The sequence below is a fragment of the Haliotis asinina genome, chromosome 8 (genome assembly GCF_037392515.1).
Source record: "Haliotis asinina isolate JCU_RB_2024 chromosome 8, JCU_Hal_asi_v2, whole genome shotgun sequence".
In the NCBI taxonomy this organism is placed as follows: Eukaryota; Metazoa; Mollusca; class Gastropoda; order Lepetellida; family Haliotidae; genus Haliotis; species Haliotis asinina.
This window is the reverse complement of record NC_090287.1, coordinates 30041486-30059448: the sequence shown is the minus strand read 5'-3', so window position 1 is coordinate 30059448 and position 17963 is coordinate 30041486. Positions and strand designations below refer to the sequence as shown.

The following is a 17963-nucleotide window of genomic DNA, read 5'->3' as shown; positions in this document are numbered from 1 at the left end:
GCTGAAGGCGAAATCCGGACACGGACAGAAAATAGTCACTAGCTCGGGTATTTATAACCTAGACATCAGTCAATGCTGCTAGATGCTTTAAGATGTTTACCTTGACTCTCCAGGTATGATCTCCCCGGTGATCAGGGTCATGGTCTCGAAGTAAGGGTTTCCGCTGTTGGTCCACAGACACTGCAGCAAGCTGGCGCTCTGCGTCTTCCTCATCATTCCCAGGATGACGATCTCCTGGGCCCACGCCTTCAGGTGGTCCACCCCATACACCTTCAGCAGCCCACGCCTGTACACGCCCTTACCCACAGACCAGGTAGCCTTCATGCGTAACTTGCCAGGGGCCTGGGTGGAATATTGGCAGAATAAGGGATCACCTTATGCATCATGCTGACATTTCACATGACTATGGGTTGAAGGGAAACAAGGTCTGCCATTGTGTAAGCTTACTAGCAGATTATGTAGCTTGATCTTCTAGGGGTAATGCATCACGTGATCCAATGTATATTAATGGCAAACGTTTACAAAACGATCTCGCAGAAAATGGATTTAGTGAAACTGGCTCGACATCAAATGTTACATCAACATTTAGTTACGTTTGCACAAGTAATGTTGCACTTTGCGAAAGCACGTTATGTCTAGACACAACACTGATACTTTAACTAACACTTCTGTATGGACAATGGCTGTCACATTGCCAAGTAGATTTCCTACACAGTCAGTTACTGAATATGAACCGCTAAACCGCCACTCGTAGATTACTCAATTACTGTCGACCAAATGTCTATAAAAAATCGATTCACATGTATGCTTCCAAGGAAAGCGAAATGAATCGTGGTTCCACGCACCTCTATTTTCAACAGCTCTAGTTTCTTCAGCTTCTGATAAGGTTCTTTGGTCTGTTGCTTTGTCCTGCAGCAGAGAGTGCTCCACAGGATGGTGACAATGTTGCTGAGGACGGCGTGAAAGAAGGTGCTGACACTGAGGGCGACGACGGCGATCCACTGGGGAACCAGCAGTCTCGATGTGTTGGTGTAGATGATGACTGTCGTCATGAACAACACTACCATCCACACCAACTGCTCCAAGAGGAGAAACCTTGAGAGTAAGGAGAAATACTTGGTCATTTCATGGCTAGCATGTAGTAGTAGCAGCAGCAGCAACAGTAGTAGCAGTAGCAGTAGTAGTAGTAATAGTAGTAGTAGTAGCAGCAACAGCAGCAGTAGTAGTAATAGTGGTGGTGGTGGTGGTAGTAGTAGTAGTAGTAGCAGCAGCAGCAGTAGTAGTAGTAATAGTAGTAGTAGTAGTAGTAGTAGCAGCAGCAGCAGTAGTAGTAATAGTAGTAGTAGTGGTGGTGGTGGTGGTGGTGGTAGTAGTAGTAGTAGTAGTAGTAGTAGTAGCAGCAGCAGTAATATCAGTAACAGTAGTACGGGTTGTGAACGTAACAGTAGTGGTAGTGGTCCGTGAAGATCCAGGCTGATCTTCAGAAACACGTGCTTGTGGGAGATGACGAAGAACAGGATCAGATGATCAACCTTGCTGATTTGACTGACACCTCGTCATATCGCATTAGCTGGATTACTACTACTACTACTACTACTACTACTACTAGTTTTACTTTTCATTTGGAAAATTAACTTACTCGTCGCATTTGGAGATACATGAATACACTGGAGATGTTCATCAGACTGTAGTATACAGACTGGATTTTATTCAACAAAATTCGCGAAAGCTTGCCGCAGAAATGATTGGGAAATGCAAAGACTTATATTTGAAAATTTTGAAGTTTGGGCTTGATAGTAGAAATGGGGCGTCGAGCTGAAACTTCCTAATTTAGTCCACGAAATGTGAAACAGGCGATGTGTATTCCTGTGTCACTTCACCGGCCACCAGCACTGCCTTCTTTTTCACGATAAATTAATAACGCTCCAATAGTGCTGACAACTGGAGAAAGCAAACAAATCAACGCAATGAAAAACTGAACGGAAAAACAAAGATGTCAAACCTCTGATACGTCTTGCCCTGGCTCAGCATCATCATCTGCCAGATGTTCGGAGATGAGGCGTGGATCCTCCCTCCGGAGCTCTTCCACAATCTGAATGTGGTCACCATACACACGATGACGGCAATGCCCAGGACGACCCACGAGATGAACATAAGAGCTGCGCCATACCCCGATCCCTTTGCGTCAGTCTCCCGGACGGGAAGACAGGTGATCACGTAGGGGTCATCGTTGTCGTTGAAGTAGCTGATGGGGAGGAAGGGGAAGAGAGCAAGAAGGACAGTAAAAACCTTCTCCGGAACCAACATGGCCGGAATAGTCCATTTTTGGTAATGAGAATACCCCGTCAGTTTTTCTGGGTATTGCACGAACAGGATGATGACGTTGGAGATGAGGTAGATGCACACGCAGTCAAGGACGCCGACCATGAGGAAGAAACCTGCTGCTTTACATAAACTCTCTGCCTGGAATCTGATGTAACAGAGCAGTAGAGCTAGACCCAGCCCCAGAGTGAAGTGAGAAACGTCCAGTAGAAGACATGACAGCTTCCAGGTGTGAGGCATGGCAAACTTCAGCAGGGCCTTCACCAGGACGGACGTTAGGTTTAACAGTACCCCCACTACCGTGAATACTGTAAGGACTGGGTTTAGATGAGACGAATACTGTCCTCGGAGGGTTTGGAAGTCCACAGTAGTATTAAAGTCCATTTTTAGTGCTGGGTTAGGCCGTCATGGGTGATTTACTGGTCAAAAACGTATTTCCAATCCTTGGTTAGTTATGCCCCTCTTTATCTTTTGGATCTTTGTCACTTGAGTCCGTGACAGCCGAGAATTTGACATATCCACTTTGACACATACGGGTTAAACTAGTGGTAACTATAGTGATAGACTGTCGGGACCGGAGTGCGGTTTGGCTCAACCGTGACTTCGACACATCCGAATTCGAGTTAAAGGTATATTGGAACAACTATACACTGATGCGTAGATAAATCCAGGTTCACATTGCTTCGTTCACAAAACAACACAACTATTGCTGCTGTTTGTCCAATGTCTCTGGTCTGACAATGGCTATCCACAATCTCGAGGATGGTGTGACTGGAACCACATCTGTTCAGACATCCGGGTTCGAACCAGGACTGGGGCGAAGGTAAGCCCCTCCATGACGGATGACTCACATGTCAACTGTCCTTTCTCGCAGATTTATCTGAAATCACACACAAAACGAAAACGGTCATACATGAACAAGTTGTTCTCTTTACGAAAATACCTCAAATACTCCTAGACTTGGAGCCTCATATTGATAGTCCACCGACCCTAATCCAAGCTGTACTCGAAACACGGCTCGTATCTAACATCGGGACATTCCAAGCATGTATTCAATGTAATATCAAATCCTTTAAGACAGACAGTATAGCAACAATGGCATGTCTGTACAGCAAGACAACAGTGAGTGGGTGTGCCATGCGGTGCGTCAAGTCTATGTCAACGGCACTGCACAGGCACTTGTCCTCAAGAGGGACGAAGAACAGTCGCAGTCAGTAGACTGGGCACCGATTAGCGGTAGGCAGGTAGTTATAAGACTTTATTACCTCCCTTCGTTGACAAATACTCTATCTGGAGAAGGTTTTCAAGTTCAGCGATTGTATATAACCAGGTTCAGTTTCATTGCGAACCTGGTATTGTGCCCAAACCATATTTGTTAACAATGAAATGTTATGAGCAACCATATAACTATAAGCAACTATAGACTGAAAAAGTAATGGGTTTCACAAATACTTTAATGAGATAATTCCTTAAGGTTTAACGCTGCGCTGAAGATAATTGAGGTTTTAGTGCGACTCGTGTATGTCATTGTGAATATGCGTGCACGTGCGTAAGTGTGTTTGTTTCTGTGTGAGGACAAACACCGAATTTTGTGCTAGCCACCTTACAACCAAGCCAGATTAACATAAATACATACCCTACTCAGACACAATATGCTGACTCCGAGCCAACACGTTTTGATTTAATGCCGAATGTAAGGACAGGACAACAACAAGTACCATTTTGTACTGTATTGACGTATGCTGCGGCTTGATTAGTTGTAGGTCTAATCAAGATGATCACTAGGAATTGTATAAACAGAAAAGGAGAAATACGCGTTTCACATCGCACATTGCACTTGTTGGTGTCAATCGCAGCATGTCAAGTTGACAACACATTACAGCAAACCAACCCGTTCTCCACATTACAGCAATCCAACCCGTTCTCCACATTACAGCAAACCAACCCGTTCTCCACATTACAGCAAACCAACCGTTTCTCCACATTACAGCAAACCAACCCTTTCTCCACGCACCATGGCACGAATAACGGTAAACGTGTCGTTTTACTTTAAAAGCTTACAGGTCGACAGAAATCTCATAAGGTAGACTTACTTGACAATGGGTGTAAGAAAACACTCCAGACATGAGCTAAATAAGTCTCAGTAATAACACCCGAAATGAAATCCTAAATATCGGCCCGAAACAAGCTGAACAGCCCAAGAAGAATATATTGAGGCGGGTTACCTACACAATTGATCGTGTTACGGTTCAGAGCATGTATACACGGAGGGCTTCGTACCACTCTCGGCAATATCCAAACCTTGGTCATTTTTCAGCGATAAACAGACATGACTATTTTGAAGGGTATTGTATGGAAACAGAGCAATACTGGACAATTATAAAGGTAAGGGTTTAGGGACTGACTACCTTACCCCCTGGGGAGACGGGATTGGTGTTAATAAAGCGGTGGGACATGTATTTGACGCGTATGTCCCAAACAGGAAGATCGGCTTATGCAGGTCCTCCTACAAGGGTGACTTTCGTTATCTCTAATAAGGGTTTTATTGCTTTTGATATTGCAGGCGAAATTAACTTGGTGTCAATACAACCTATCGACTGTGTTGTATTAAAACAACCGTGTGATGGACATACAGGGGTCGATGTGGTTTTGTAACATACAAGCACACATATGTAGCTGACGACAGTAGGTAGCTGTACAAGATATTTAAAGCAATGATTTCGATTCTTCATTCGGCACCGGCAAAATTGCAATGGTGAATTCAAGACAGTTTCCGTGCGCGCTGTTTTCGTAACCCACGGACGATACTAACGCGTGCCAATTTACGAGTGTGCGTGTGCGTGTTCGTGTGCGCGTGTGTCTGTGAGTGTGCGTGCTTGTGTATGCTGAAGTTGGTGACGTTGCATGGTAATACCAAAGCCGATGTCCGGTATGTCCGGATGACAAAGTCTATAAAATTACGACACAAATACCATGGAAATATTTACATATCGTGAGAATGAAGATTTTATGGATATCAACTTCTTTATATGAGAACACAACGTTTCGGAGTTAATGCTTACTCCTTCATCAGCATTAACTCCGAAACGTTGTGTTCTCATATAAAGAAGTTGATATCCATAAAATCTTCATTCCTATGTATTCCACTTCTAAATGCCCTTCAAAGACTTTACATATAGTGTTTCAGTTTAATTATGCACACACATAAAATCGTTAAGTAAATATTATAAGTGCGTAAATAAAATATGTATAATAAGATCTCACTCTGTATTAATAGGTATCCTGTTAGTGAATGAAATCGTTCGCGGACTTACTCCACCTGCAAGCTGCAAGTAGTCCCCTAGTAGAGACATAAGCGTTCTGGTGACAGAACAAGGACGTGCTGTGGGATCGCCGGGCAACGAACAACACCTACAGTCATAATTTCTAATCATACTAGAGTATTTGAGAGGACTGTTCTATGGTAAATGTCCATACAAAGCCCACTGTGACGGATATAAGTATGGTTCAACTGACACTCGATCATCTAGCCTTGTTATCTGGAACACCCTGCAATAAACAAGGATTAGAACAAACGGGCAGTTGTATATTTCTTTTAACAAGGCTTATACAGTGACAGTGGTTCAGCTGGGCCAATGATAAGAGATTCATCATCCTGATGAAAAAACGTAGATATTTATTGCTGGCTGTGTTAATATTTATTTCCACATCGGCATTACTTCAACCATATCGTGGCGAGACAATTACTTATTGTATTAGAGAACAATAAATTGGGAAATAAAAACCCTGTGGACGAAGAGCAGTAAAACTACTAGCGTGTCACAGGTATATTATTTATGAAATATTCTTCTGTTTACTTATGCTTGATTCACACCTTCCACGGTATCGGTGTCATTATACCTTTTAGTGTCAACGTAGTTTTAACGTATGTCCAGCACCCGTTCACAAACTATTACCAACTTGAAGTATATCAACATTTTCTCCCCGGAGCTCGTCAACATTCACTGTACACTGTATGTAGCCTGACTTAAATTACACCTGTTTGACTTTAAGTTGACTATGTTGTGCCATACATTCAAGTCAATATTTAAACTATTGATATACACCATATTGTATTGTTTTTTCTTGATCTGGTTTCAAGTGTTTATATCTAGTAATGCCGTTCAAAGGTACCCGTAGGTATGTGTGTTCGTCTAAGACACTGACAGTGTTGTAATTTAGACTGGGGTGTTGCAGAACCTTTCCTTGTAAGGTCAAGACAGTTTACGCATATTGCCCCAGTATCTTGGTGAGAGATCGAAAAGAGTAAGAAACTTCAATCTTCTTGGGTTTGTAATGTTTACACAATTCTACTTTCCTGATCGGTTAGTTAATCAGTTAAACCAAAATAGATAATATTTTAACGGCTTTAACGAGATATGCATGAGAGAGACAGACAGATTAATGTCTGTAATTCTAGGCCAAAGGCCCAAAATACAAAAACATAAGCACATGGGTACATCATATTGTACAATGTCATGCTTAAGTATTAGTACGATGGAAATAATGCGTAAAACATTTTAATATCAGATTTACTTTCTTACGTTCTTTATATGACGGAGGAGAAGTCCAAGACAAATTAATAACTGTTTATGCTGTTGCAAGATTTTAGCCGAGTAAGGTTATCAAAACTGCCGTTAACAAGTGTACATGAAGGTTGGCATCCGTGTTTAATATCTCTATATCTCTCACACATTAACGTATTAATGCAAATATACATTAAATCCTATTATAACGCTGGAAGACAGGTATTACAGTGGTTTGAATGCGATATTGGAATCTCTTTGTTAACACATCTAAAACAAAAAATAACTGAAATAGACAGCATATGATACAATTCACAAGTTCCACACCCGATGATATGGTGCTTGGATGGTTACCACATAACGTGCAGCGTTATCTGTTTCAAGTGGTCACTTCCTGCCCACACCAATCAGCCATTGTGACCATGCGATCTCCTTTTCAGCCGCGTGCATGCTAATACGTAACGAGGTACATACTGACATTCCAAGTTGATCATGAACACATTATGATAAGGGACCACCCTGGTACATGATTTACATCTAAACACGCACAAAACACGTTTATTATATATCAATTCATGCAATTCAGCTGTGACATTGCCACCAATAAATCTATGAACCATTACACACAGTATAGAACCAGTAATGACCCCGCCGGTTGAGACGCCACATGCTACCATCAGCTGACATAATCATTCAACAGTGTAACGAGTGGAGGTCGACAGGGCAGGTATTGTAATACTTTACTGATGAAATATTCATGAATTTCAATCCCCTTCGTGCATTTTTACCATTCCTGGTTGTGGTAGTAATTTGTATTTGCTTTGATGCTCAAAACAACACACCTCTTGAGTTCATGAGGTGAGATTCGTCTTGAAGATTAGGTATAGATGTATTCCTATGCTTTATTCTTACCCTGGTGTTTGGATACATGCCAATCACTAGTCTACAAACACGTGCAATAACAAACCCGAATCGGAATATATTTCCTTGCTAATAAATGCTATTGCCAATATTGTGACTCGTGCATGTGATCAACAATGCGATACATACAACCGGTATTAAAAGAAACAAGCAAACCATACTGACTGTGTTACATTAACTACGTCCGTAGTCCCTTCATGTCTATAAGTCCCTACACAGTATCCTGCCAAACATCTAACATCATGTCTAGACGATCTATCCCGGAATTACTGCCATACTTGAGGGCACCAGGGCCAACGTTTACACTCTGCAACGGCGGTAGTCAAATTTACAGGTTCTTCAAATGTCTTTGTCTAAATGACAGTTTCTTCAACGGTGTTACTTTAAATTACAGTTTCCTCGAAAGTGTTAGTACAATTCACCTTCGTCAACGGTGTTAATCTAAATGATAGTTTCTTAAACGGCGTTAGTTTAAAAAACCAGTTTCTTCGAAAGTGTTGGTCTAATTAAGTTTCGTCAAAGGTGCTAATCTAATTGATAGTTTCCTCAACGGTGTTAGTTTAAATAACAGTTTCTCCGAAAGTGTCAATCTAAATGACACTTTCTTCAACAGCGTTACTTTAATTTACAGATTTTTAGCTAGTGTTAGTCTAAATAACAGTTTCCTCAATGGAGTTCGTCTAAAGAATAGTTTCTTTCGATAGTGCATGTCTAATTCAACGTTTCTTTAATGGTATTAGTCCAATTTGCAATGTTTCAAGAGTGTCAGTCAGGACAGTTTCTTCAGCAATGTTAGTCTGACATGAAACATCAACCTAAACACGTTCTCCAGTAGTGTCTGTCTGAACGACAGGTTCTTCAATGGTAACAATCCAAATGACAAGTTCGTTAACGGTAAGGTACCGTTCGTAATTCATGGCTAGGTGGGGTGATGATGATTAAATGGAGAGACATGTTCAATGTGACTGACTCGCCTAAAATTAAGTACAAGGAATGTGACCCCCCTGAATGTAATGTACAAAATCAATGCCCCCGCCCCCATTTTCCACATTTAAGAGTAATTCTATAATACTAGTATCTACGAAAGTACTGAACCCCACATGTGCATGTATACAGAGTTGACTGAGAGATATGAGATATTAGGTAAAATGAATCAGATTTTGTTCATTAACCAGAATGGCTTTCTGTCACACTCGACCCACCATACTACGGTGATTTCTTCCTTTCGACCGCACTGCTCTTGTAAGTCTAACATTATAAAACATTCCGTTGACTGGATGAAAGATGTGTACCAACGTCTAAGTTTAGAGTTACCTGATTTGAAATATAACCTTGTAGACGGGAGAGTTATGTCCGGTACTCCGCTTGTCGTCAGCCGGCAACCACTGGTGGGTAGCTCGGACTGATCGGTAGGTATATAGACACAGATAGATCAATAGATAACAGGCCATCGAATATACAGGGGGCTAGACTTGATGCATGTGCTCTTACAAGTGAAGGCAGTCAACCATGTGCACTGTGAATGTTAGAACTGGTCTTCAGTAACCCATGCTTGTCGTCACAGGCGACTAACGGGACTGGGTGGTCAGGTCAACATGGTTGAATGCGACTTTAAACAACAACAAAGTCTCCTGTGTACTGGTAGGTTGGTGTGTACGGAGAGTTTCCTCTCTGAAACAGTATCAACACTCACACTTGAATACTGGATTGAACAGAATAATCTTCACTGGAAAATAGCATGCACAATCTAGACTGATGGTAAAGAATGACCTAAACCAGCTGGGATGGAAGATATTCCTGTTAAATGAAACAACATGTATATCACATGCATTGTCACATAATAGTGTATATGAATTTAATACGACCTTTAAAAGGTTCATATGGTAAAAATCATGATCTGAAATCATGGATGTCAGTACCAATGTACTCCTGATATCACGTTTTGGCAGTATAACCGGTAAGTACCGGTAATGCATGGTTCAACATGAAAGCTGAAATACAACATCTGTGGTTGTAGACTCTGGTTGCCCATGGGTGCTGGTCTATTTTGTGGGGTAGGCCATACGGAATACACGCTGGAATAAGGGTGTATAGAGTTGACCTAGGAAAGATAGTGTCACTACACGGTGAAATGTTGACTGACTCAATCAACAGGCTGGGTCAATGTTAACGTATTTGCTTAACACCGTGCTTACAATCCATTAAGATTACATCCACAGGCGGTCAAAAGTTTAACATAAAAGAAAAGCCATGCTCGGCATATGGTCAAAGACACCGAGCAAGATCACAGATCCACGATAATTTATATATCCAGCCTACACCGTGATTATAAGTATATGCGATGCAGACAAACAAGAATGGCCAGTGTAGTCAACATGATAATGACTTGCCGAGTAGGTCAGTTTAGGTGTAGTAATCACGAACTTGTAGGATTTGTCAATTTGGTGAAATTGCTAGCATGCATGTTTTTAATATAGGTGAACACATGAGTATCGGGAATCTGAAGAAAAAAACAGAATATACAAATGAGATCGTTGAAAAACCTTTTTCTGCACATTGCAAAGGTTACGCAACGCATTTGAAACCAGGAACCAGGCTTTATGACGAGTGGCACATTCGGCAGGAGGTTTTGTGGTACTTATGTATATACATATACATACATACATATAATTATATATATATATATATATATATATATATATATATATATATATATATATATATATATATATATATATATATATATATATATATATATATATATATATATATATGTTATTAAACTGAATCTTATAAAAGCAATATTACTAATATAAACCTGTAATTGTAATGCGGCAAAAAAAAAAAATTTTATCTTGATCAAAAAATAATTATTTGACCCTATAAATGTGAACATTCGGTGAAAACAGGTTCCAAGTAGCCTTTCACCCAATATAACCTTCTCGTAAATCGACAGTCACGTTAAACAACCAATATGGGTGGGATCGGTAAATCAGTGAGTGTCTGCCTTGTCACTGCATTGATCGCGCAGGCGTTGTGCTGGTAACGGGAAAAGCCGAGACAAACCGAATGCCTGTGCCTCGAGGACAAATCACGCCCCGAGATAATCTAAACTCAAACCTCGCGTTCCAGCACCACAACTCTAAGATCAAATCACATGAAACTACACCATCAATACACCTCGTCCCAGTCTACATTATTTACGGTCATTTTAAAGCAATAATCTGCTCACAATGAAACACAATCAGCATAAAAACTATATATACAAGCCACAATCCAAAAACTGCATCGCCATTCTTCGGTCAATGCATTGTTTTTATTGCTCTTTTAAGTCAATCTCTTGGCGTCGAGTACTGTCAAACGTTCCATTACGCCATTGTACACGTAACCGAACAGCGTTGTGTGCTCTGCGTTAATGTCCTTGTGCCGACGGCTTTCTTTATCCAGGCGTATATCTTTTACTCATTTCCGTGAACACGACCGGAGTTAATACTGTAACTATTCACATAAATGTCGTCCATTGATTGCCCGTTAAACAAAGCCAGAGAAATCGTGATTAGATCTGTTCTGTGAAATCAAACGTTGAGTTTTTAATCGGCTTGGGAAAGATAATGCAGATGGAGGTTTGGGAGGTTGATCAAAAAGATAAATTATGCTGGGCCCTTAACGATTTCTGCGAGACAAATGAATGTAGGAAGTGGGGTACTTCAGTGATTAGTCAGTACTAGGTCAAGGGAGACTGGTGTGACTGTTTTACGCCGCTCTCAGCAATGTTTCAGCTATAGGGCGGCTGTCAGTAAATAATCGAGTCTGGACCAGGCAATCCAGTGATCAACAGCATGAACATCGATCTACGCAACTGGAAAAGATGGCGCGTGTCAACCAAGTCAGCGAGTCTGACCACCCGATCCTGTTACTCTCTCACATCAAGCATGGGTTCCTGAAGATCAGTTCATACCCGGATCTGACAAACTAACGTGTTAATGAAATTTAGACATTTTGTTAGAACAGACATTGAAATAAGTATATTCCCTTGTTTGATCTTCCTCCAGGTAAATACATACATGGCTGTTTCAGATGCGGACAATGAGGTCCTCGGTCTGTTTTACTTCAGTTATCAACATTCAATCAGTATGAAAATGGAAACACCAACACTGGAACATCGTGGAGAACGACAACAAGCCTTTTGTTTATGTCCTACTGGGCTACCAATAGATCAGCTACTTTGGGGAAGAGATTAAGTACGTCGGTGAGTGAGTTTACGTCGCTTTTAGCCGTATCCCAGCAATATTACACCAGGTACGGCCATCACACATTGTACCCAAAGAATCAAACCCATATTTTCGGCGTGACGAGTAAACGCTTTAACCACTAAGCTACCCTATCGCCCCAAGTACGTCAGTCGGATGTAAAAGATGAGAACATTAATTTACTGACAACTGTATAGACATCTGAGCTGTACCATTAGGTAGGAAGATGAAACCTGAACCGCCCGTATATGGTATACACCTACACATACATATTTATGGGTAATATATAATGCCCCCATGTAGTATACGCGTATATATAGGTAATTATATGTAATATATATCGCACTCTTATAGTATATACGACGTCGTGTATTTTAGACAATTATGATTATCATTATGCCTCCGTAGCTAAATTGTACACGTGTAAGTAGATACTAGTAATTGCATTCTCGAGGTTCTACCACAACACAAAAAGGAACAAAGAACCGCGGCCTTTATTACAATACAAATACATTACATAATGACAACTTTCAAGAGTTAATTGGTGGTCTTATGAACCTCTGTATATTCATTACATGAAGATCATTTAACGCTGAGAGACAACCATTTTCAGTACGAGCAATAACCAACATATACTAATTATGTTCGACAACGACTAGAGTCAGGACAACTGTCATTGGTGATACTATTTTTATTATGGCCTGGTCTCTAGTGTTACCTGTAATTAAGTGATTAACCCAGATTTACAGGTAGATAAGAGGTGGAGGGTACAATCAGCTCTTCATGCTGGATAGTGAGGCTTCTTTAACGTGATGTGATCGCAAGCTGGGACCTTCATGGAGAAGGATAGTGAAGACTTAAATCTTGTTCCCCAGTACTAGCAACTTATAAAACCTAAAAACATGTCCTTCCCCTTTAAAAGTTTTATCCGGAGCTTCATGAAAATCCGTAAAGGAAAGATAAGTTAAAGATTGTTGGATCGAGCAGAAGTAACACCTCCCTAACCTCCCTAATGCAATATAGAGCGTCTTTCTCAGAAATAAAGTACGTTCGGTGAAAAGGAAAAAAAGTAGCTGTGAAAATAACGGGAATAGATCGGCGAAAATCACAAAGGTGCTCGCAATATGTGTATACAATCATCATAACAATACATTTCACTCAGGAGGAATTAGTACCATGTGGATTAGAAAAATGGCTTGGACATATTCTGTCTGAGAAAGAGACTGATGTGTCGTGTCAAAACACTTGATTTTTTCTACCTTGAATAACACTATACTACATGACAAACGATTGATGGGACTTTTACTTTAAATTATGTCCAGAAATCTGCCAACAGCTCCAGACTTTATTGTCCATACTGCCAATCTTTCAGGCTACTAATTTACAGAAAATTCCAGGTGCATCAACGGTTGTTTGATCAAATTTGGTCGAACCTCGAAAACGTTTGGTTAGCCTCAAAACGTTTGTGGAGACAGTTTGACTCATCAGTGACAAGTAGATGCAGTTCCCACTCATATTTACATGTTCATGTTTTTCAGGTGTCAACTGCAGAGCAAGATGTTTTTCCGTTTCGCAAGATGGGGCGTGTCACATTAAAGACACTGCGGAAGGATGAGGCAGTGTCACAATCACTTTGGTCAGTTTTGTGGCACATTCTCTCTGTCTGGAGAATATCGTTGACTGCAAGAGGTTATGCAATCTTTACATCATAGGCACCCTATGCACATCTAAGATGTCACGGTCTGTTGTTTTATCTTGGTAAGAATATTTTTGAAAAAGAGTGAAAATATTTTTTTCAAAGAAACACATAAGTATCCATTCATTGCAGGGTAATGTGTTAGCCAATCAGATTGCCGGAGTTAGTGAAGTAAAGCGCGGACGATCTAATTTTGTATACTTCCGGCAAAGCAACTCGGTCTTTGGCGTTTAAGCAAAAAATAACCTATACCTCCCTACAGAGAACCTTTGTACATATATATGCCTCCTACACACATCGGAAGTATGGAAAAAAGCATTCAATACTTATGAGACCTTTGAAATACGATATATTAATTGATGAGTGCGAAATTGTCCGGGTTTTTTTTCACCATGTCGCCGTATTTCTGTTACGTGCCTTTATATATTATATATATTATATAGTAGAGGGACTGGGTAGTACATCAGGGCTTAGTTCATGGATTTTCTGACCCGCGGTGGGGGCCTCTGGGCTGAAGTGTACGATCCGATACCCATGCTTCAAACAGTTCAAAAATTAATATTAAGGTGTTCGGTAAGATAAATACGTTGTTCACTAGTCCCTTGGGGACCATGGATTGATGTACCCTCGATATATGTGTATGTTCCCTGAACCCGAAGGGTACATCGACCCACAACCCCCTCGTGACCAGCGAACAACTTATGTCTCTCTTGAGAAACCATAAACCTAAAAGGTCAGCGCGAACAACCTCAGCCCATCTAGCAAGATGGTATCAAGACGCTTGCTATACACTCCCCAACAAATCAGTCCATCGCAGCATGACAGGCATAGCGTAATTGGCGGGTCAGTAAAGTAGTCTGTTTGTATACTGTATCAAGTTTCCGAAAGTTCAGTGAGTGTTATTGTGACTGGGGTGAATAGCTCGCGTTCCGGGTATTGTACGACGTGGTAGTGGAACAGTATTGTGTTATGGAAGGATAGATATTCTTGTGATATATGACGACTGTCCGGTGATGACGGTATTACCACTGTGTCTTGATCTCAAAATATGCTGAATTGTGTTCTCGTATGCAGTGAAAGACAGTAGTATTCGTTTATAACGAACTCAAAGGCACTGTTGTTTTCAGTTCGTTGTACGCGAAGTTCGTTCTAAACGATTCGGGAATGTTCGTGAATATTCGGAAATTACCAAGAATCGTCACCACGTCACTGGTTTCAGACAAGATCATGTTCACACAGAAAATAAAATAAGACAAAACCAACGAACATGTAATTGTCATGGATCATTCATTTCATCATCGATCATATATTGTATTATGTATCTTTATGCATCTGTAATGACACTTGAAGATAATATGGAGTCCCAACGAACCTCAATAACCTCGGTGCGCCAAGTGGCAGCAAGAGTTGTATACTCCTCACGGAGTTGAGATTGAAATACGATGTGCAGTTGAGATTGACATCCAGTGATCGAGGGAAAAATACCAGCGCACTGACCATGCACTAGTGCGCGGATATGTGCGCTATATAAATATCCTGTATCCTATCCTATCCTATTAGCTTTGAGACACTATTAATATTTAAATCAGCTCGGTATTTACACACGTTTCGTGTCCCTCTCACGACACATACATGAAAGAAAGAAAATAAATGGTCCATCTCACAACTTTCTCTCCTCCTGATAGTCTTAAAACCCCTTAAACTACGTCTAGATTTTAACGAGATTCCGAATCTCCCACTTTCACTAGGGCAATTTTCAGTTTAAATGTAGATATTGATTCATATCAAAATTACATATTTTCTGACACTAAGCGTTAATCTATCCAACCGGGCGATCCTCAGGTTCTGAATCACCAGTGCATTGTTTAAATCAAAATTATATTCTTCATGAAAATGATCCTTAAAACGAAAATGCTTCTCTATTTTCAAAGTTAATCTCAAAGGTTGAACTAATTATTCAGATTTGAACATTATTAAAGTGAACATATTGCAAGTCCACATTGTATTATGCTATTCGTTTTGGATGTGTGTTCATGTGGGCGTGCGTGCGGGCGCGCGGGCGCGTGTGCGCGTGCTAATATGGCAACAACACCTCATCAGTATCTGGAGTGGACAAACCATTGTCTGAACATGTGAAATTCGACTCTGACCAAAGTTACCAAGTCACACTGATAAATTTACGCCTGTCAGACTCAGAAATTATCTTGTAACGGTTGGACTCTGCCCAAACAAATGGTAGTTGAACCTGTTCGCCCACATTTCCTCATGACTCTGGTATATGCCAATGTATTGGCATTGGAGGAAGACTTTCCTAAACTAACCAAATCCTTTTAGCAATAATGTTGTTGCAGTAACCAAATCAGCGCACGAGTCGTTTACCAAAAGCCTTGACTGTGGTCTAGTGGACAGAGCGTCTGTCGCGAGAGTGGGAGGACGGTGGTCAGATCCCCTGGCCTCGCTATAGTAAAATGATGGTACTTGGCGCTCTGCAGTAAAGATGTAAAACAACTATCAGACAGCCAGAGGTCAAACCGCCTGAGTGGGATTGAAGTACAACGTGGTATGTCGCTAGCCTAGCGTTATATAACTGTCATAGGACATGACCAGTACATGCAGATGCACGTAATTCAACTAATTTTGAACTGAACATTAAACTTCGTTTCACCTCCTCTCACCACTGTGGTTACAGCGAACTCAAGGGCATCCTTATAACCGTAGTGCCATATATGTATTTCTGCTAATACATACAGAAAGTGGTCGGGGCTATGAAAAAGGTGGTTCGTATTATCCGCCAGTTCGTGATAAGCATTTCTTACAAACGTAGTGAGTAGGGTTTTACGTCGTTTTATCAATATTCCAGCAATATCACAGAGGAGTACACCAGAGATGGGCTTCACACATTGTGCCCATGTGGGGAATAGAACCCGGGCGTTCGGCGTGACGTGCAAACCGCTAGGCTTTCATGCCGTGTTGAATGAAATGCGCTGGTTGCATAATTGCTATGGAGTAACGGTGTAAATGTACGAGAATTGCTAGCCACAAGGGGTGCATTATACAAAATGTATTAACATGGGGTTATAGCATACGTTTCTAACTCCAAACGCCCTAACAATAGTGCACACGGTAGACGGGTAGTGCTAAGCTTGCGTGACATAGGCCATGTTCTACACCATCTATAAGGAAATAGATCAAATATATAGACCTTCGTTCTTGGAAATCTTTGAGAAAAGGGTTGGAAGTGACCCATATCACGCCGCTATTCGTGCCTAGAGTGATCAACCCTACGAATGACCATTCATTATGGGTATAGTCATGGACACCATGGTTCTACCTGTCCGGTGACATTTGGCACCTCTAGGGCAAAGGTCGGGTCACATTTTCAGGTCTATAGTGTCTTGGAGTATTAGATATACAAGGGCCTATTTGTAGGCCCATGAATGATATCTTTTAAACCACGATTTTCTGGATGATAAACAGACAAGTCATATAATTAATTGCTTTGACTAGATTATGAATAGACTGGTAGACTGGCTTTTGACAATCTGAGTCGATATGCTGGTTCTGGGGGAGATTGGTAGCTATAAGCCAACGTTATGGTTTGGTTGAGAGATAGATTGAATCTCTCACAACTATTTAGTAAAGCTGGAAGTAGGGCATAGCTTAGAACATATATTGACCCCTGTATGACAAAGTGAGTGAAAACTGCCGGACAGAAGAAAGTACACATTTGGAAATTGGATTGACCAACATTACACACTTTGTCAAAACATTCACACGCCGAAAACAGTTACTTTAACATTGCAATGTAACAGACATAATAGCGACAAATAAAATAATCTGTTCACCACCATCACATTACTATTCTTTTATGGCTACCTTCAAACATGAGTGGTACCCATTTGTTCGGCATTGTACTAAAATGTAATAGCCAGAAACGTTTAAAATAGCAAACTATTCCAATATGTTTTATTCAAACCTGCCTCTGACTTGATAGATGTTTCAATTTCTCATTCAATCAATGTAACACCTCGCTATCGACAATGTTACCTGTATCAATCCACAATCTACTAGAACTTCATACGGCAGTTAACGTGTGTATAGTCTACGTTCCTTAACTTAGACTGCAGTTGTTATATACGATATTGATACATCAGATAAGGAAAAACCATAGACGTGAATCCTCGAAAGTGGAAATCATGTTAAATAATT

At 40.8% G+C, this 17963-nt stretch overlaps 1 protein-coding gene across 1 annotated transcript in view; it reads right to left on the bottom strand.

The window, feature by feature from the left end:
* Positions 1-17963, bottom strand: part of LOC137294627 (uncharacterized) — a 28854-nt gene that overhangs the window by 10549 nt on the left and 342 nt on the right. Inside the window, exons 2-4 of the mRNA XM_067825686.1 lie at positions 2003-3202; positions 846-1095; positions 101-342 (exon numbers count right to left, since the gene is read on the bottom strand). Coding sequence (XP_067681787.1) covers positions 101-342; positions 846-1095; positions 2003-2706 — 1196 coding nt within the window. The 5' untranslated portion in view covers positions 2707-3202. The remainder of the gene's footprint in view (positions 1-100; positions 343-845; positions 1096-2002; positions 3203-17963) is intronic.